At 36.8% G+C, this 22059-nt stretch overlaps 1 protein-coding gene across 1 annotated transcript in view; it reads left to right on the plus strand.

The window, feature by feature from the left end:
* Positions 1-345: 345 nt before the first annotated feature.
* Positions 346-22059, plus strand: part of LOC118274464 (trigger factor-like) — a 41282-nt gene continuing 19568 nt past the window's right edge. The window contains exon 1 of the mRNA XM_050696688.1: positions 346-677. Within this exon, the coding sequence (XP_050552645.1) occupies positions 617-677 (61 nt within the window). The 5' untranslated portion in view covers positions 346-616. The remainder of the gene's footprint in view (positions 678-22059) is intronic.

A 22059-nucleotide genomic window follows, 5' to 3' on the forward strand; every position in this document is an offset into this window, starting at 1 on the left:
GAATCGACGACGTTTTACCAACAAATTCACTGTCGAGTACAATGTTTGATAATTTACCGACATTCGTTATTCGATAGATTTTCTTATCTGGTATTTTATAGGGATTTACATAAGCCAAGTGAAAAACAATACTACAATAACATGTTTTATGCAATTATGCATTTGGTAAATCACAAATGCCATGCCACGTGAATGCGATGGTATAATAATATTTACCTATTTATAGCACAATACCAATCCGCTTCCCTTCCAGTCTCATTTCTAGCTCAGTTAACGAGAGAAATCTAACAACTGAATGATTAATTTGACCTTCAATCTCTGCGACAAATCGCAATCAATTAAACTCCCCGACATAAATCGCATGCGTTCGAATATCACCCTAACTACGTTCCATTACAAACTAACTCCAAACATCAACAAAACAAAAAGTCTGTTTTGTTTCTTTTTTGGAAAACGGAATTTGGATCGTGGAAACGTCACCACGATCAGTGTCATTTTCGCGTCCAAATATTTGGATCAAAATTCTAGTAACAGTTATAAAATCTTAGTGCGACTGTGTCTTAACATACCGGTGTGAATCGTTCCTCCTCAGCGTTAAGCAAGTCACCAACAGAAGATGCTTTCGCCTGATTTGCCAAATGCCTTCGGCTGTTCAGGACGTACGACAACTCATCCAGGTAACGGAGCGTCAAGTTAGCCATTATTCACAACACTAGAACCACTACAAACTGATCATTTACCACTCGCGACAACAATAGCCGGTAGTAACAATAGGATAGGAAACTGACTGATTCACGTAAACAATTCTATGGGGATCGCGGAGTAGAACTGACGTGCGTACCGCGCCATAGCCTCGTCGCAACTGAGCGCGGCTCGACGGCTGCGCTGTTCACCGGCCATAGAGTAAACATACGTAGAAAGTTAATCGGCTACGACCTTATTATGGTTTTAGGTAAACACTCTTAATATCTAGATTAAAGTATTCGTTGAGTCACTTCCAAATACGATTATGTCATTGTGAACCTGGTCAAGGCTAGATTCCATGGTGACCAAACAATAAAGTTGGTATCTGTCAACCGCTGATCCCGTTAGATAGTCCATATACCACCGTATACTATAGAAGGTCTTTGTTTAGAAATCGGTGCAATTAGTGGGGAAATCAGAGAGCAATTAAAGTTTATAGCTACACCACATGAAGCTGGTGCGGTGATTAAAAAGATGAAACTGTTTGTCTAATTATACTGCTAAGTATTGACGAGAGAACCACATAAACCACAAGAGCTTGAAAGGATAAGTCTTTCAAAGTACTTAATATTATAATATCTTTTTCTCCATATTTTTTTTTTATTAACTTGATAGAATTACTGTCCCTTGAAAATTTTTCTTTCTCGTTTTTATAAGATCCAATAAAAAAAAAACAAAAATCCGAACAGAGTATCTCCTCCTTTTTTGAAGTCGGTAATAATTGAAACTATTATTGGATCATTTGTTCCCTTTCCTCTTTCTATTCGTCCTTACAACACAAATATTCTTCGCTAAAACGATAGCTATAACACACCACAGTATATCTTATTTTTATCACTGAACTATATCATCACCATCGCCATCTTCATCAGCCTAACGACTGGACATAACCTCTCCAATACCACGCCACTGAGCTCAACTACCATCTCTTCATTATCCAATCAAATTAACGGATACCGTCACCCCACCACAGGAAAGTCCGCCACAGCTAATTAAAAACAAGGAAGTAGATAATGAACAATTAGAAAAATTATTCACGCTGCTACTCGTATCTATAATAATGCCTACTTATCTATGTCTGTTCTTACTATCCATTTCTACATGACGTTGGTCTGATGTCTCAAAGTCATTTCCTAGGTGTTACGTAAATCTAGCTCAGAGCTCGAAGCTTGGAGGATGTCTGTGAGAGTTATATGTAATGTAGTGTAATTAGCACTTGTATTTATAGTTGCTTTATTAGTTTCGTCATAGGATGCTAATAGATTGGTTAATGTAACTTCGTTGGCAGGGTTTTGTGGCTGAAAAACCCATGATTAGGTTTACAAGGTAATTTTATTGTAATTTAATTCCCAAAAATTGTTTTTGTTTTTCAATTTTGGTTTACTTTTTATCATCAACAAGCGTCAGCGTTAAAGTTGAATTTCTGGTCTATGGAAGTCTTGAAGTTCATCTATCGGACACATGACACACTTTTTTAATTTAAGAGTCGTGTTCTTCAAACCAGCTCACTTTTTATGACATAAATGCTATGTTTAAAAACACAGATACTATGATAGAGTTATCAACAATGGTTACTAGTACATACATTCCTTATTCAAGACCACTTAAGCTATTTTTTTATGGACTTCCATTATCAAGGGAAGACAGTTTTTGCTGTTAACAATGTAAAAATACATGCAGAAAGGAATTTTGGATTGATAGTGTGTGGGCAAAGTTATGATAACGAGACAACCCTAACTATGAGCAATAATATGAATGCAAAAATACATTAGCGTGACTTTTTCTACGTATGTTTTTGTAAAATATTTTATCTAAACTATCCTACTGAGATTGACGTTCAATGTTTTTTTGGTAGGCAACAAAACTTCAAATTCATTTCTGTTAATTTGATGGAGTATTGGAAAAGCACTCATCGTTGATAGCTGTCAGATGCACGCGTTTTCAGAATTTACATTCATTGCTGAAGAGATTTCCTATACCACACTTCCACCAAACAATGTATTTAAAAAATATTGATTTGATAATCATTTAGATCTCTTTCGAGATATTTACACTCGTGAGAATTTGGTGATATAAATTAAAGTAGATTAACGTTTTGTTTACGTAAATACAAAACTTAATTTAAGAACAGTCATCAGTCTTTTCATGCATGCTCGTCGGCTAAGGGTACTTTTATTTTGGCCCTTCTTTCTTGTTGATAAAGTGAAAGAGGTATGTAAGATTTGTAGCAATTGGCGTTCCAGTGTGTCTGCCTACTCCCATGGGAGATAGGCGTGCGATAGGTTATGTATATATGTAATATAAAAACAAATTTATTAAACGCTTAAACAAGTACACCCATAGCAATCATCACCCATAGCACACATCTGCGACAATAAATTCCTCTAAGTACATTATATTTAAACCTAAAATCAACCCAATCTAGTCTTCACCAAATACAATATAACCTAATTGTAATTATAGGTGTTCCTCAGGGCAGTATTTTAGGGCCAACATTAAAATTAGGAGTTGCACAACTGTTAAAAGAGACTGGGAATGGGCAGGAGCTTCACGTTTCGATAGTACACGCCCGACATGGACACGGTAGGTCAGTATTGTACGGGCTAATGGCCCTTCCTCTCACTTTCGAACAATGTGAACTTTACTAGAGCGGTGATTGGTACTACATTCTTTTAGAAATTCTTGTTTGGTATTGCAATTTCGTTGTTTTCGTTTCTTATCCTGTCTTAGGTATTTTTCACTGCATGAGTTATATTTCTGTACGTGTCGGTATTTGTGATAAACGAGTTTTATCGTTTCTATTTTAATATATCGAAGGTTGGTAGGCTAATTGATCTAAGTGACATTTTTTGCATTATATTCGATATTATTATGGGATATTTGGAATCAGCTAATTTTTTTCCACCAAATGATGTGAGAATAAATCGCTTGGATCAATTAGCCTTTCAACTAGTCGATATAAATCAATTAGTCGATATAAATTCAAAGAATGAAATAGTTGGTAAAATTATTGGATTTTTTAGCAATATTGCCTCCTAAAATTAGATTAACACTTATAATTAATTTGAGATTGATACTTTTCTGCACATTTTTTTATATCTTTTCATTGTTTACGATATTTTTTTAATAAGTGACATTTCAAAGCTTTCTAAATTCGCCTTGAAGATAATAGCCTCGTACTTAAACTATTGGAAAATAGAATTTCGCAATTATACTTTTAAAGTGACTCGTGTAAAGAATGCAATCGTTATTATTAATTACAATAAGCGACTACTTATTCATAAGATTCCGAAATAATTTCTTCATTAAAATATGAATGTGAATGTTGAAACGACTTCTGATGAAAAAAACGTTGCATATAGTTTTTTAAAACTGATTTCTTCAATGCCATCTGATTGATTGCTACCAGCTGTGTCCTTTGAGAGTTTTTGCAAGGATCCTTTCAAAATTGATGCAAAAAATGCAGGTAAACGTGCCGCTGTATCTGTTTTGGCAGTTTTATTGATATCGGTAAATGGTATCTACATCTGAGGGAGATATTATCGCCTTATTTCCTATTCTTTACCTAAGAGCCAAACAAAAATATATGTATGGGCATCGAAACTTACAGCAACACATATACTTTTTTTCAACATTGCCATCTGATTAATATATCAAATAATTATCATTTATATCATGTAGCTTCTGCCAGTGGCTTCGTTCGCAGTCCCGTGAGATAAAAAAGTATCCTATCACGCAAGCCAGCTCACACCCCTATCTGCTTACCAAATTTCATTAAAACCCGTTCAGTACTTTCAGCGTGATTGACGGACAGACATCCGAACAAACAAACTTTGACATTTACAATATTATACGAGTAGTTTAAACTGGACCATATTTTGGGTTACATTACGATATTGGTATTTTCAATATTGATAAAACTAACAATACTACCTACCAATCTACGGATCGTATCGAAGTCCTTACTCTCGGTAGCTACAACAACAGCCACAGAGCAGGGCAATCTAATAAACACAAGAATTACACTTACCTAGTATCATTACCTACTTGTGCTACAAACTGTTACGTACGGCGATGACAGCCTGATACCAGATATATTATTATGTTTCATAACTGAAGCCACTACACCAGCGTTTTCCTCGTCTACAGCAAATGTTTGTTGTTTGTGGTCAACTCCATTGTGTCGTGGTTTAACTTAAGCGGTACTAACATTAATAAATGTTGTTTCAAATGATATGTCTGGTTTAAGTTGTGTTAGTAGTACTTTTGTTTTGTGTGTTTTACTATTGATTTCTTATTTACTTTGAAATTGTATGTGTTTGTTTGATTTATAAAACTCATTAAGAAAAACTCAAACTAATCTTATTTGTTTGTTTGTGTACTTGTTTTTATTTCAAGCGCAGCTTCAGACCAGAGGGCTTAGTATGAGTTTATTTTACGTTTAACGAAATCGAAATGAGAGCACGTTCGGCGCTCTGATTGGTTGGTTCAATCGCATCGGCCGATCAAAGCGCCAAACTTGCTTTGTTTCGTTTTCTTTCAACGAAAAAGAAAACTCGTACTAAGAATACTGAGCTAAAATGTATACTGACTTAGTTTCTCACTACCGCTGCCCTTATGGCCATTTCCATCTTAATTTAACTCTAAATTATCACGGCTACAAGATCATTATCTCAAAATAATTGTTGTGCATCTCGCGGTTATGGCACGAGCTACTTATTAATTAGTCTAGCATTATTTACAAACGTTACTTCTAAAGAATATGACGTTGTGGGTCGCGCGTGTCTTTCATGGCATGGAGCGGCAAATTATTATGTAATTACATCGCATTGACTTGATTTCCTTGTAAGTCTTAAGAAATGAATAAAGAAAGACTGTTTCTGCTGTAATTAAATGTGGTTAGCTTGTAATTAGCTGTGTTGTAGTGTGTTTGATATTAGTATACATTATGTGTACATATGTTTTGTTAATGTTTTCAGCTTTTGACGCGTTGGGTTTTTATTGTTGTTGTTTTTACAATGATTATTGTTGTTGGGTGGTTGGAAGAAAGACAAAGTGCTCTAGATTGTAGATGGGGCTGATGCATAATCCGGAGCTGCGGACTTCCTAGCGGGTTTACCGGGGCTCCGGCTCAAAAAGCAGGAGTAGGAACGGAGTCGCTTTTAGTGAGTAACAGTCTGATACTCCTCACCCAAGGCATTCGATTATTTTCCCCCTCAAAAAAAGGCGCCCTGGATCATATTGAAGTCAGACAAAGGTCTCAAATTGTGTTCGCTGGCTGGCTGCTTCCAAACTTTTCCTAAATTCTTGTTTCAAGTTGTGTTTAAACTACAAAGTAATGAACGTGTCCTGGAGTTTAATATTAGCCTCTTTTCATCTAGTATAGCAGAGCTATAAAACTACTCCAACGTCTATAGAAAAACTAACAGTTATTAGAAATGGTAACAAATGTATTCAAATCTGCCATTACTTACTGAAAATCTTAATTTCCATTATGTTAGTTCCACGTCATGTTACAGAAACGAAAACTCGTAAACTGGTAATATTTGAACAAGACGCAACACATTGCACAAACGCTGCAAACGAAAATAGACTGTGCTACTGTTGGCTACGTGCCATTTTTGATAACCCACATGCGTATTGCGTCTGCCATTTTAACTGTTAAATTATTATGATTCTTGATGATTTATTTTGCTACTGGTTGTAAACTTGTGGCTTCTGTTGCGTCAATTTCATCATAATCTTCATCGTAACATAATACAGCCATATTTTTTTGCGTACAACATTAAGGGCCTCTTTCACCACCCTCGAATAAAGTGCCAAGTAGACTAATCGTCGGTTAATGTCTCCCGTAACTGCATGTGTCAATTTCACGACCCGCAAGTGGCACTTATCTTATGATTAAAGTGACCCGACTTACTTGCCACCTCATCTGCCAATTAGCGAGTTTACTTGACGATTAAATCGAATCACAGAGTTTGAATATGTCGATATGTTTTGCCTAAAAATGATTTTTTTTATGTATCTACACTGTAAAGAGCATCAACAATTCGTGTCTTTAAATCCCGTGTTGATCGGACTTGGATAAAACTGAGGTTTTGGCTAGAATTTGTTTATAGAAGTACAGTGAACTAAGTTCTATACTACCCATACCTAAAGTGAACTATACTTAGATCGAAAGGCTCCATAGTAAAGTTTAATTAAAACAATATTTACTTAAACAATGTTCCCAGAACCAAAACACGCTACCACTGTCAACACTAAAGAAAACAAAGAACACCTTTTGTTACTTCAAGTTTCAACAAATTAATCTTTCTTCACTACATAGTATAAAACAAAGTCGCTCTCTCTGTCCCTATGTCCCTTTGTACGCTTAAATCTTTAAAACTACGCAACGGATTTTGATGCGGTTTTTTTAATAGATAGAGTGATTCAAGAGGAAGGTTTATATGTATAAAACATGTTTAATATATCACCATTGCACCCATGCAAAGCTGGGGTGGGTCGCTAATATAATAAATGGGAAAGTTTGTGTGTTTATGTGTATGTTTGTAACTCAATCACCTCAAAACAACTGAAGGGATCGGGTTGAAATTTGAAACAGGGCTTGATTATGTTCCAAAATAACACTCAAGCTACTTTTATACCACGGGAACGTGGACGAAACCACTGGTACAAGTTAGTCTTTCATAATAATGATCCACACAAGATATTAATATGCCATTGTTATTCCGGGCGCCATCTTGTGTTTCCGCTCGCTTTCACTGCGCCCGCGCAGACTAATTAAACGTGAACGTGACGAGCTCTTGTTGATATGAAGTTATTATATCATAGTCGTAGTGGCTTGTAGTACGTGGACTATGCTTCGGTATGATACAGGAAGTGTTTTTGGACATGGAAACTATGGGTTATAATTTACACGTAACATGATGTCTTACATTAACATTATTACACATATTATTCTTGGGAAGTAGAATACACTTGTGTGAAGTTTGTTGTTATTTTCTATGGGTGTAGCAAAAGTCGGCAATCTACACATTTAACAGCAACGAGTAGGTACCTTATTGATTGTTACTTTTACATTTAAGAACATCTTTGTACATACATTGTGGAAAGCAAATAAATGAATATGAATATGAATCGCTGATAAATCCCACTGAAGACCTATCTCCAACTCATGATCAGTTTTCAATGCTACATAATTATTGGAACAGCTGTATGTTTTTATGTTAATATAATTTTTATGGTACATTTATCTTGTAAAACAAGAGTACAGATTACACGTGGTTCATTAATTAGTTTTGAATCAATGCGAGAAATTAATAAACAATTTCAACTACGCATTTCCAAAACATCTTAAATTAACCACCACATCAACAAAGTTTAACCCCAAACTCACAACTATTTCTATATTTAGTCCCGTTCTCTATAAGTTTCGCTATTTTCAGATTCCCCACACTGAAACAGGTTAAGGTTAGTCGCCTCTGACGTCAGCCCTTCCCCCCTTTGCGTCAATTTGGGGGCGTCAATTCGTACAATTGGCGCGTCATTCGGTGACGTCAAAGATTTGAAATTGATGTCTGATGCAGAAGGCAATGATTTGATGTGATGGATTACAGAAGATGTACATTAACCTTTTATTTTTAGATTTACTGGTTTTTGGTTGGGATAACAGTTCTTTACGCACTCTTTTAATTGGATCCATGGGTAAATTAAAGAAATCTTTTTTTGCTGGTCAATAGACATAGGTAGACATAGGTCATTCATTTTACTGGTCAATAGATCACCACCACCACTGATGGGATCCAGTAGGGCTGATGTACGATCCGGAGCTGCGGACAGCGTAACGGGTCACCGGGACTCCGGGTCAAAGAAGGTGTAGGAACGGAGTGGCTTTTAGTCAGTAAGAGTCTGACACTCCCTCTCGTCTCCCTCAGAGAAGCCATTGGATGATATTACCTTCTCAAAAAACAAGAAAATAGAAGTTTATTCCTATTACATGGAAACCAACTCTGCTAATCCTTTTGGCAAATGAAAACCGCTATATTTCATTAAAATCTTTTTTATTGTGAAGACAAAAATTAAGAATTTAATAAAGTTATAGTTCAAAAAATTAGAGGACTCGACGCCTACCGCAATAATAATTACGCTTCATCGTTCTGTACTACTCAATATTATCTTCACAGCTTGAGCGCAACGCGTGCCAACAAAACAACTTCAATCTACGAACGAGCTCAGTAAGAATTTTGAATTCATAACTGTCGTTTTGTCCACCACAAACATCCAACGGTTGAAGACTGACCATCTACGCTTCTGCTCATAAAAACATCTATTTCACGGTAAATTTGTCACAAAAACCATCGTCCCATCTTGCATCGTTTTATTGTTCAAAAACTGGATTAATTTCTGTGTTATCCGGAGGTCGATAGCCTGTGCACCTGCAGCACTTGACTGATAAACTAACACCGTTGAAGATTGTCTTGAATCACATTGATTGAAACTTAAAAGTATTATAAGTTTTTAAACTGGCATGGTCACTAACACTAGTATTAGATAGAACTGATAGTTCATCCTAGATCATGGCGCTTGCAACAGTGCCGAAATATCGGAAAGTTATAGAAATAAAAAAAAACATGGTAAATATCCCGTTTCGAGTTCTAATACTAGTCTTAAAAGTATTGAATACTTTATGAGACTGAACTCACTGAGGCTAAAGTATTGAATGGCTAAAGTATTGAATACTTTATGAGACTGAACTCACTGAGGCAACACATGACATGACAGATGACAAAAGTCGCACACAGCCGATTGACGACCAAATCAATACGATGAAATCAAAGTTCGAAGTGGGAGCAAATACGTCATTTCTACGTATAAAAATATACCGGGTAAAATGGGGTGAATAGAAACAAATTTTTTATTAGGATTATTAGTTTGTTTTCATGTTTTTGGTTTTAATAATGCGTTTTTGGTTTTAATATTAAATTAATAAAAAGTATGTAAATGATGTAAACAGTTATAAATTACATGAAAACACAACAAAATGTTGTTCCTATTCACCACCGATTTGTTTCCGAAAGAAAACAAAAAATACTTGTCTAATATTTAAAAATAATCTACAAATACGGACATTAAAATAAAAATTAGTCATCTACCCTATACATTTGCGTTTCACTTCAAACTCTTTTTTTTAAGGGGGAATCATCCAATGACTTCTCCCGCCTCAGGTGAGGCTGGAAGGAGTGTCCAACTCTTGCTTTGAACCGGCGGAGCCCCGGTAACCTTTTACGTTGTCCACAACTCCGGATAACTTCAAACTCTAAATCACATTTTGTAACAAATACATCAATGTTGTAAGCATAAAATAATGAGATCCAACACTCATCATAGCTCACACAATGACTCCGTAACATCGCTGAGATAGTTTTGAGCAACCTGCCTAGTGCCTACAATGGCTTCAAATATCGGTCATATAATGAAATATCTCTCTATTGGAACAATATACAATGAAGTTCATAAAATATAGACAGGGCGGTGAAGTAATCGCGTTGGTACTTAATTTTAAGAGCAGTTTAAATTAGGGTTATTATTTTTTATGGTTACTAGATTATGAAGAACGGATTATAGAGTGTAAGGTCCTGTTTCACATCATCAGCCTATAAGTGGCCACTACTGACCAAAGTGATACCACCAACTCGACCGAAGTGATACCACGGCCTCACAGAAAACCGATGTGAAATAACGCTTACGTTGTGTTTTATTATATCAGTAAGGTTACCGTAGGCCCAATTATGCCCCCTTTCCTAATCTACCCCATTCCCGATTCCTTAACAACCCTCAAATACTCTAACCCCAAAAGGTCGGCAACGCACTTGTAACGCCTCTGGTATTTCAAGTGTACATGGGCGGCGGCGATTGCTTACCATCAGGTGTACCGTCTGCTTATTTACCTTAAAAATATCTCATTAGACAAAAGATCTTGGTTTCCATTAATACCTCTTGATGTTGATTTTAAATGCCCCATTCGCTACCCCCTTTAATCAAACCAGTGACTAACAGAGACACAATAAATCTCGTTGCATAGTTTATCTGTTAACATTACCGTGGGATTAGTGGCACAATGTATTATTATTGTAAACAGCACTGTATACTCTGTGGTCTGCGGTACACTTAACATGGAGTATAGAGGGACAGAGTACCATCTTATATGGGAGTTAAACTGAAAAAGTAATTAACTTTGTTAATTTAGAGTGCAACATTTTTATAATTTGCATTGGATGGAGGTCGTTTCGAATCGGAATTGGCAGTGGATGTCCCACTGTTGAATATAGGTGTTCCTTAAAGACTTCCAGATTGGTCGGTTAGAACTGGTGTGGCCTGTAAAGTGGCTTATAAAGGGTGTAAACGAAACACAACAAAAATCTTTTGTTTTTACAATTTTATTTGATTTGTTTTCATGTTATTCATTTAACATCAGCCTTAAACAGTTGATTACAACTATTATTACATAAAATAAACATTGACTTCCTTAATTTTTTGAAAATAAAACTGGCTTTGTACCATCATCTTCATGCGGCGTTCGGGAGCGTTCCATTTACACTCTGTATAGGGGGCGCCTCCATGTCCATGTCACAAATTATAAGCAGATCCAATAAGTACTCCAATCAATACTCTATACTCCATGACAAGACCCGCATGTCAGGTAACCTGACAACTGAGAACCGCTCCATTGCCCACATCCGGCACTTTGTTATTTACACAAAACTAATTCCAATCCTATTAAAAAAGACATACAGTTTAAAATCCCACATCAATCATGTCTGTTTGCAGTTTCTGATGGGGCTTTAATAAAGAGGTGGTCGGAAATATCGAATATCGCGATGAGTCGGTCACTATGTGCTATTGTGATTTTATAAAAGATTAATACGTTTATGTACGGAACAGTTAGATGAGTCACGTTATACGAACTTGAATCATTTGAAGCCTTTTGTGGATTTCGGCGATGTGTGTCAGTTATGGAGTTCTAAATCGGATTGAGTTGGTTGGTCGAGGATAAAGGTGACTGACTCTGTAGTATGTTTTGAGGTAAACAGAGTAGAAGACTCGCCCTTTTATAGGGAAGTTTAAGTGTGGCAAAGCCAAGCTTCGGCACGAATGGGCCGGCTCAACCGGAGTGATACCACGGCCTAACCGAAAACCGACGTGAAACAATGCTTGCGTTGTGTTTCGTTGTGTGAGTGAGGTTACCGGAGGCCCAATTCCCCCTTCCCAATCCCCGATTCCCTACAACCCTTAAATTCCTAACCCCCAAAAGGCCGGCGACGCACTTGTAACGCCTTTGGTGTTTTAAGTGTCCACCATAATCACCAAACTTGGATTGAAACTTGGATTGAATATCATGGTTGAAATGTTTGTCCAATCTAAATGCCTCTTCTTTCCTAGTATATAGCAAAAATAGTGTTCATATATTATTAATTGATGTAGGATGGATGTAGGTATCACGACTACTTATAGATAACATTCTTTATCGACACTTCCGATTGTATTAGAATGATTCATCGTTTGGAGCACCCCAGTATCTATATATTAATACGTGATGCAAAAACTTTGGACCGATTTTTACGAAAATTGCGCGGACGTAGGAGCATAAAATTTGGTACACTTATAGTTTATGTGTAGGAGAAGTGCGGAACGCTAATATTTTTCAAAAATAATGGTTATAAAGTACATTAAATCAATAAATAAAACATTACACACACATGCATAGTATCTGATCGTATTTGACAAAACGTCAAAATCGATAGACATTGCGATGATATTCTCACGTCTCATATGAAAAGAGTTTTATAAAAGAGTTTGTTTGAGTTTGAGTTAAATAAAAATTATCCTTAAAGGTATGTTAAGTGGTATTGTAAATTAAATCGTATATGGTTGAATTTCAACCACTAGGCGACCACTAGTATGTATAATTTTGTATAAAGTCGTATCATTAAACTCGCATTGAAATTATTAACTTTTGAATTCCTTAGAATAATCTAATCCATTTCTAGTTTTTCAAGCGTTATTTTATAATTCTCCTATTGATTAAATATTTGATTATCTCTGCTTGTCCTTACAAGATTGTTTTTATTATTGGCAATGGGTTCTGCGGACAGCGAGCAAGGGTAGCTCGCCACCCAACTAGAACCAGACCCGTGCGTGTGGCCCGTCACGTTCCGCACGTGCCTAGCCATCAGACCACTACAGATGGGGTGATGCTTGATCCGGAGCTGCAGACTACCTAGCGGGTTTACCGGGGCTCCGGTTCGAAAAGCAGGAGTAGGAACGGTGTAGTTTTTAGTCAGTAAGAGTCTCCCTCTCGCCTCACTCAAGGCGGGAGAAGACATTATAAGATTTGAAAAAAATTGGTAGGCCGCTATATCTATTAAAGCAAATAGGCGTAGTAGTCGTAGATATGTATATTAAGTATCTACATATGTTACACATAAATATTACCGTTCCTCGTTAGCAAAAATATCAACAAAGGATAGAAAATGAGAGTCATTACTCATTTGTCATTATGTCGTGGTTTTATCTACATAGATACACATATAAAATGTGTCGCGTCGTCTGTAGTGGAAACCCGGTCACCATACCACTATGTTGGTACTTTGTTCGATTCTGTATATGTATTATAACTCTAGTTGTAACGGTATCTGTCTATATGTAGTATTTCTGAGAATATGAGCTTAACTGGGATTGAGAACTCAGTTTTATGTGCTGGTTGTATTGGTTGAATTTTTCTCGTCATAATTATCACCATTCCCAAGTTTGGTTAGGGATCAACCCCTATAAGTGGCCACTGCTAACCAAAGGCCTCTTCTGTGACGGAGAAGATTTGAGCATTAATCACCACACTTGCTCAATGCAGGTTGGCAATATCAAACTTAAAATTAGAATAAAAAAAGCCGTTATTTCCTTGTGTTTGTCAGTGGTGTCTTAATTTTGATAATGTTAGAAATTACGTATAAGGGTAGGTTCAGATGACAAGCGCTCAGCGCGCGTTGAACGCGCGTTGAATTTTTCTATAGTGTTCACATGGTACGCGCTTGTCAGGCGTTAAACGCGCGTTATTGCGGCCAGTTTGAGTTCTACATTTGTCGAAGATGGACGTAGAGACAGTTTTATCGGTGATTTTATACAGACGGCAGAAACGACACAACAGAAGACGGAGATATTGGGTTCACCCAATTTTGTCAACCAGGCTGACTGAAAGCCAGTACATTATTTTATATCCTAAGTTAAGGCAATTTGAGCCCAAATTCTTTAACTACTTCAGAATGTCCATCAAGTCATTTGATGACTTACTGACTCTCATAAACGATGAACTCGTAGCAGTATAATTCCGTATTAAAAGCTTCGGTTTCCATTTCGGACGATTTTCGGACGAACTTGACGAACCCTAAAATACGTCTATCCGCGTCGAAAGCGCGCGCTCAACTGAACGGAAACATAGAAAACCAATGATCTCAAAGCGGCGTTGACGCGCGCTGACAACAGTCGAGCGCTAGCGCAGCGTTGAACGCGCGCGTTACTAAAACGCGCGTTAGCATGTGTACGGCCTGAATCAAATGTATGCAGTTGTAAACGCGCGTCATCAAAACGCGCGTTGAGCGCTTGTCATCTGAACCTACCCTAACTCGGAAGTCACATTCGTATTTTCGTTGCGAGGTTTCGAACCCTCGTGTAGAAGAAGCGGGAGTCACGACATTCGAATCACAATTGGGTTACCGAAAATTTTAAAGATCCTCCTCCATCCCCATGGTATGATATATGGTCGCAGTTTAAGGAGATTTTACGGGTCCCGATTGAGATTTAGAAATATAATTATCAAACAATGAAATATTCTTTGAAAATTTTTAGTAAACACGTATGCAAATGTGGAATCTAAATGAGAGCCCGGATTAAAGCTATAAGAATCCCTATATATACACAACAACATTAAAGCTAGGTAATCATGTCATAATCCCATTCAAAGCAACTATTTTCCATCAACCGTCTCTTGTATAAGATACTCGATTGCAAATATAAGATGGACAACTGCAGAGCAAGAAATAGACAATATTATGACTACCTAGGAAGTGAGGATAGATTGCAAGTTACATCTAAACACATACCTAACCTATATATTATTTTATATCTACGATCATATGATCATACTACTGCATATTACATAATACTCGTATTACCTGCACATCGAGTTATACAAAACCAGTTTACCATGGTCTCGCTTTGTATGATCTTTCTACATAGTCAAGGGTCAGTTTATACTGGTGTTTACAATACACATCAAATAAAACATAACCAGTTTACCATGGTCTGGCTTTGTATGAACTTTCAGCACATTCGAAGCTCAGTTTAAACTGGTTATTCAGTCCAATACAAAACCAGTTTACCATGGTCTCGCTTTGTATGATCGTTCTGTGCATTCAAAGCTCAGTTTATACTGGTATTGTATAGCTTGATGTGTACACGAACGTAATCCTTTGTGAATGATCGTGACTTGAGCTTAATGATCTTCAGATTGTGTGTGAATGCTATCTAGGTATCTCATATCTTTTATAATACTGCATTATGCTTTTTATTGCGCGGAGAGGTAGATAAGAAATTGTAACAGACCTATTTTGTTTTATGAAACCCTGGTACAAATTCTAGATACTGGGCTATTGTTGGGAATTTTAGAAATAGAAAATCTCTGAGAAATAGATGTAATAGGATTAATAATTATTATGTTTTTCGGCTTACTTACGTAATTATTTGACGAGTAGCTAGGTATAACTAGGAATAGAAACTATTACTACCGTACTACAATTAAACTAACAAATATGTTTTATTTTAAATTTATCTGTTAGAACAAGCAATCTAGATGATCTGCTTGTTCCAATTAATCTCTGAAATCACTGAACCGATTTTGACGGAACTTTCATTGTCAAGTAGTACCTACATCAGTACTACAGAGTAAGTTAGGCCACTTTTATTTTTTAAACTTTAAACCATACTTTATTTTAGAAACGTGCAACAGCTTGTGAAAAATATGTAACAACGAAACCTGAGTGAAGTATTGTCAATAAAACCTAAAACTATCGCACACAACTCTTCAATCGGCCCATTAAAACACTTTCTATTTCATAGTAAAGATGTTAGAAGTAAAAATACAATAACTGCATACATTGGCCTACGTTACGATTGCTATGTCATTAGGTATCTGGGTTAACGTCTACGGTAACCATTAGATGTATACTTACCACACTAACATATAAAGATACTATGTGTGTACCATAAGCCACATACTCTTTGATGACTTGATGATCTTTTCCGTGTATTAGGAAATTCGCTTTCATTTACTTCACTCCAAGTATGGAATACTCCGTAGGAATAGATGCATAATTGCAAAGGAGCATGAAATGTACGATTTTGGCGGTTATATGCAAAGGTTTATTGTAAAATTTTAAGTGTGGGAGAACCATGCTTCGGCACGAATGGGGAAGCTCGACCGGAGTGATACCACGACCACACAGAAAACCGATGTGAAACAACGGTTACGTTGTGTTTTGTTGTGTGAGTGACGCTAACAGAGACAGAATTATCCCCCTTTACGAAATATCCTGCCAATCCCCGATTCACCCATAAAATAACAACAAACCTTAAATTCATAATCCCCAAAAGGCAAGTAACGCACTTTTATTTGATAAACCCAATACAGTTTAACAACCTCTTAAAATATCCACTTTCAACCCATTATATGTTTATTTAGACCCTATTTAGATAACATTAAACGATTTTTTTATATATACTTTAGTCTAGTCGAAATTGTTAGGCTGTTACCTACATACGAAATCGCCATTTTTCTACCCAAACCATTTTATTTGTTATACTGACTTAACTACAAACATGCAATAAATACACCTACTACAAATATACATAGAATACATAAACCAACGGATATCGAATTGATCTTGTCTAGACCAGCGACAAAAAGTTACTTTTTCAGAAGCGAATGACGTCATCGAACCAAACTAAGCTAATTTTTATTGCTTGAAACTTGAATTAAATGTAATCAGTATCGAGTATAGACGAATGAAGCCTTAGGATGAATAACCTTCACCTTTACACAGAAACCTTATGAGTATAAGTCTAGAAATAATTGGTGGGTTGTGGAGGGTACAAGCGTCTAAACCATGAAGCATCTAGATACTTTGCTTTGGTATGAAATAATTGGTGGGTTGTGGAGGATACAAGCGTCTAAACCATGAGGCATCTGAGGTACATTACTTTGGTATGAAAGGCCAGCTCGACTGAAGTGATACCACGGCTTCATACGAAACTGATGTGAAACAACGCTTGCTTTGAGTTTCCTTGTGTGAGTGAGGTTACCGTAAGTGTGCCGTAAACCCAATGAACCGCAACCACAAAACTACTACTTAAAAAGAGACTCCCCTAGTCCACAATCATAAATCCAGATCTACAACCGAACCTCACTTACAATAGTGCGCAAAGAAAAGGGAAATGAAATCAGCCACGCCACTCAAGCTAATTTAGTTCCTACCATAATCATAATAAAGTTATATTTCAATTGAACAGTAATAAAGAGCCTGTCGTCCATATAAAAGTAAATAAAATACTTGATAATAGGACGTTCCTCATTAATATGGACGTCACGCGTCGCGTGGCGCGCACAAATTGGACTACTGGGTGCGGGCTGGTTTATATTGATAAGTGTAGCGATTTTTGCTAATGTAACTAGTCAAGAAAGTTGAACATTCTGAAAGTTTAGATGAACAGCTTTGCAGATAGATTGTGCCACATCGCAGTTTAGTAAGTTAAGATTTGTCAGAGAATGCTACTGTCCCCGGTTTCTGTCAAATGTGTAGTCTTATTTCGATACTCGTGGATGAATCAGTGGTGGTGACATACATATGTTTCTCTGCTGTCTCCTTATGGTAGGTAGCTTTATATGTGTTATGGAAATTGCAATGATAACTATCGTGAGACAAACTAAAAATCACGGTTTATTTATTCGCGACGTAGGCTGCGCGACGTCGACGCGTCTGCGCACGCTGCTCATGATGAAGAGTCTCTCTGTGGTTCGAAACTAGTAGAGCAATATTTCTGAACAAAATTATGACTTGCTTATTTATATTTAGGTAATTGCTGCAACTGTTATGCATGACACAAAAGACTGAATTCGATCTAAATTTGTCCAAAACTGTGTACCAACGAAAATGATGATTATCATGATGATTATGTGATGCTAGTAACATACGAATCATAGCGATTTTTTGTCTATAACAATGTATTTTATCTAAAACAGTTTGAACAGATATAATATTTGGTGATTTTTTTATCTTGTCAAACTTCTATTGGTTGCAAACGTTACACGTTAGATGAAATCTCGATTTTCTATCCACGTACGTAAAGTTCATTTTGTGTTGTTTGTTTTTATTGGCGTGATTATGAGGTATGACTCTTCTTTGTGGACATCTTGACGTGATGTCAGTCAGGTGCGTGCACGTTGCGTGGGGCGTGCCACTCCCCTGGTTCTTATCAGTATCAGTGATATTCGAGCATAAAATAGGTACACTCATATAAAGTTTAAAGCAGATGTTTAAAAGAAATTGGAAAATGGAAATCATAATCGGTATGCTTTTCCGATCAGCACCCTTAGTACGAGTTTGCTTAGTTGCTGATTGGCAGGCGCGAATGAACCAACCAATCACAGCGGCGAGCGCGCTCTCTTAAACGTAAAATAAACTCGTACTAAGGATACAGATACATGAATGTAATTTACGAAGTAGGTGACGATGATCCTTTTTATCGTTTCTGCCAATCCTCATGCGATAAAAGCCATAATTCAATCTACAAAATGGACCAACAATAGCACGGGAAGACTTCGGAGGTATTCCACATTGGGCACCCGTTTATATGGCACCCAAGCTAAAGGCACCGGAGATGTTCCACTTACGGCACCCATAGGTATTTTACCTTTGTGGTTGATGCCCAATGTGGTATACCTCAGACTTCGCTTCTCTTTTACAAGATAATTTCTACTTCCAAGCACTTATATCGCGTACCTCAATTATGCCCCAGGTTCATATGCTGGTCGCTTACTCGCCCGCTCCGCTCATCACCCAGTCCCCATACTAGTGATGCACGCCTGCACGGTAGCACACGTGCGCCCTGCAGTTCCGGACGCACGTGCACGACAAAACACTAGTCGTGTTCGTCGGTAAATAGACAAACATTTACTACATAGACTGACGGATAAAGTTCTTTATGTACTTTCATGATAACATATGTGTAAGGAAAAATAATAGTTGTGTAAAGTAAATAAAGCTGTATTTATTACAAAAAGAATTCCTATTTTGTGTACTATGTCGCTTCTCATGCTTGAGGGCACGGGTTCGAAACCTACCAACGGCAAGCACTAATGTGACTTTTTCCGAGTTATACATATGTACTTTCTAAGATTTTATTTAGATACCACTGCCAAACGGTAAAGGAAACATCGTGAAGAAACCTAGGCGTATAATTTCTAATTACAAGTATGAAATCGCCTACCCGCATTGAGCAAGTGTGGTGCTTACCGCTCAAACCTTCTCCATACGAGACGAGGCTTTATGTCAGCAGTGGCAGTATGGTTATGAGAGCAGTGGCATGCGATTGATGTGCGGTAGACAAAACAATTATGGCGCCGAGAAACGTCAACGTATTACTAACTCCACTTTAGTTCATCTAATAGGTATTGAACACACCATAGGGGTTCCAGAGCAGGTATAATTAGAGGACTCGGTGCCCCTAATCGGTGCTGAAGGTGGCCACCAAGGTGGTTTTAGTGAGGTAAAAATTCCACACTCCCTAGTCTTTCTCCCCAAAAAGCTAGGTGCCTTAAAAATCCGGAGCTGCGGACTACCTAGCGGGTTTACCGGGGTTCCGGCTCGAAAAGCAGGAGTAGGAACGGGGTGGTTTTTAGTCAGTAAGAGTCTGACACTCCCTCTCGCCTCGCCCAAGGCGGGAGAAGTCGTTGGATGATATTCCCCTCTCAAAAAAAAAGGCGCCTTAAAAAAGAAGTATTGAGTACACAATCTATCATTAAATATTACAGCGTGTTACCGTAAGCTGATTGTTGTGAGTATGAATGGTACCAATACCAGAGTCTGTTGTGTTGGTCACAAGTTACATAGACATAATGTTGTATCAATCTAATGCGACGTCGTGACTCGATCACACGACTTATGACGGCTTTTACTTTTACATTTCTGTTAAGTTTGCCAGACGCGAAAATTTTTCGTAGAATTGTACTTTTAGGTATATTTTTGTTGCGTTGTAATGCTCCTTATTTATTTATTAGTATGAAGGCATTAGGCGAGTCAACAGAATAAACACTAACATGAAACATGCCCATTGTTAAATTTACTTCAGGAAATTGGAAAAGATTCCAATAATATTAGCACCTTTATCTAATTTCAAGTTCTATCTTTCCTGTTACTTTATTTTTTAAATGGGGAAAATCATCCATTGGCAGACTGATTAAAAACCACCCCGTTCCTGATCCTGCTTTTCGAGCCGGAGCCCCGGTAAACCTGCTCAAAAACATTGCAAACGCCATGTAAGAAAATAAATAATATTTCCGAAAAACAATTGTAAGTACGTTAAATAAAAATCACGCGGCGAGGCTGTGCGACGCCGCCACGTCTCATGCTGCACTCATGATGAAGAGTCCCTCTGTGACTCGAAACTAGTAGAGCTTTTCTCCATTAATTTACGTGAGTAAACCGTGTTTTTTAGTTAATTTAGTATGTCTCACTATGATAGTTATTATAAAAACAATTGTACGTTTTATATAGCAACACTGATTTTGCACTTAACACCACTACTTACGAGTGTATAGATAGATTGTAATGTTACGTTGCATACATTATGTGACGTATATAATGATACAGTTTTTGTCCTAGCTTCGGGATTGTGAGAAAATTAAAACTGACACATGAAATCACATACTTGTGACAAAATCTTTTATTTAAAGGTAGCCGATGTACTTACTTCTACTTATATTTTAGAAAAAAACCCAAATTCTATCAGAAGTCATTATTTTACGCGGGCAGGGTTGCGGGCAACAGCCAGTTTTCAATAATAATTACGTTTTTAAATTAAAGTGAATTTGTATTAATTTCGCTAAAAGGAATTGTACAACTGTCTATTTAGATATTTAATCATTTTCATTGTCAACACGACAAACGAAAAGAATAGACAGTCGCCATTATAGACTTTCACCTATTATTTTATTTTTATTAAATTTTGCAATTATCAAGGACATTATAAAGAACCAAAGACAACAAACAAATAAATAATTTATCATACATAATGCATTATGTATAACACCGTTGCAACACTAGTTTTACATATATAGCAGCCATATTTGCATAAAACTGTTTCCACTATGCATAAAATTAATTAATGCAATATTTACTTTTTTAAATTTTCATATTAAATACATCGTTCATCACTTACAACGGTACAGATTGATTTTTTTATTACTTACAATGAACGGTGTAAAACGCATTGTAGCATAAATAAATAAGTTTTTTGATCAAAAGCCAGTCTTGTTCTATCATTTAAGATTCATAATAGGGATGATGACGGGGTATGAAAATTATATTATTATTTTGTCATATACCTAAGATAACAATAATTAGTTAAAACGAATCAAAGTTTAGGAGTGCAAAAACCTCATGTGTCTACGTATAAAAACGTACATAGAATTGACGTTACACGATATTCCAAATCAATATATCTTCGAAAGTATTTGTTTCCGTAAAAAAATCAAAAATACGCATCTAATATTTTAAAATAATCTACAAGACGGGCATTAAAATAAAAATTACTCATCTACCCTATTGCTCTGAAGTGTAATCATATCAGTTACGTTCAAGTATTGCAATTTTATAACGATGAACTAAACTATGCATACAATAAGATAACGATAGATACTTACCCTATAATAAAGTCATTATCTTTTACAAGCATTTCAGCTTAAAGTGCGGAACGCCCGCGCCCGCCCTCCATTCTAACCAACACACACTTGACCTAACCTTTACCACAGACTAAATATAGCATAAACCTAACGAACCATTTCCGAACGTGACAGGACATAGACACGTCACAATCAGCTGTTTGTCAGTCACTGTCACTTTCATAACAACGTTTCCCGCCTTTCTACACGCATTGTGTTCCATTTATGAATTTTTGTAGTGATGCGAATTATTGTTTTGTGTCGTG

Source organism: Spodoptera frugiperda, chromosome 11 (assembly GCF_023101765.2).
Source record: "Spodoptera frugiperda isolate SF20-4 chromosome 11, AGI-APGP_CSIRO_Sfru_2.0, whole genome shotgun sequence".
Classification (NCBI taxonomy): Eukaryota; Metazoa; Arthropoda; class Insecta; order Lepidoptera; family Noctuidae; genus Spodoptera; species Spodoptera frugiperda.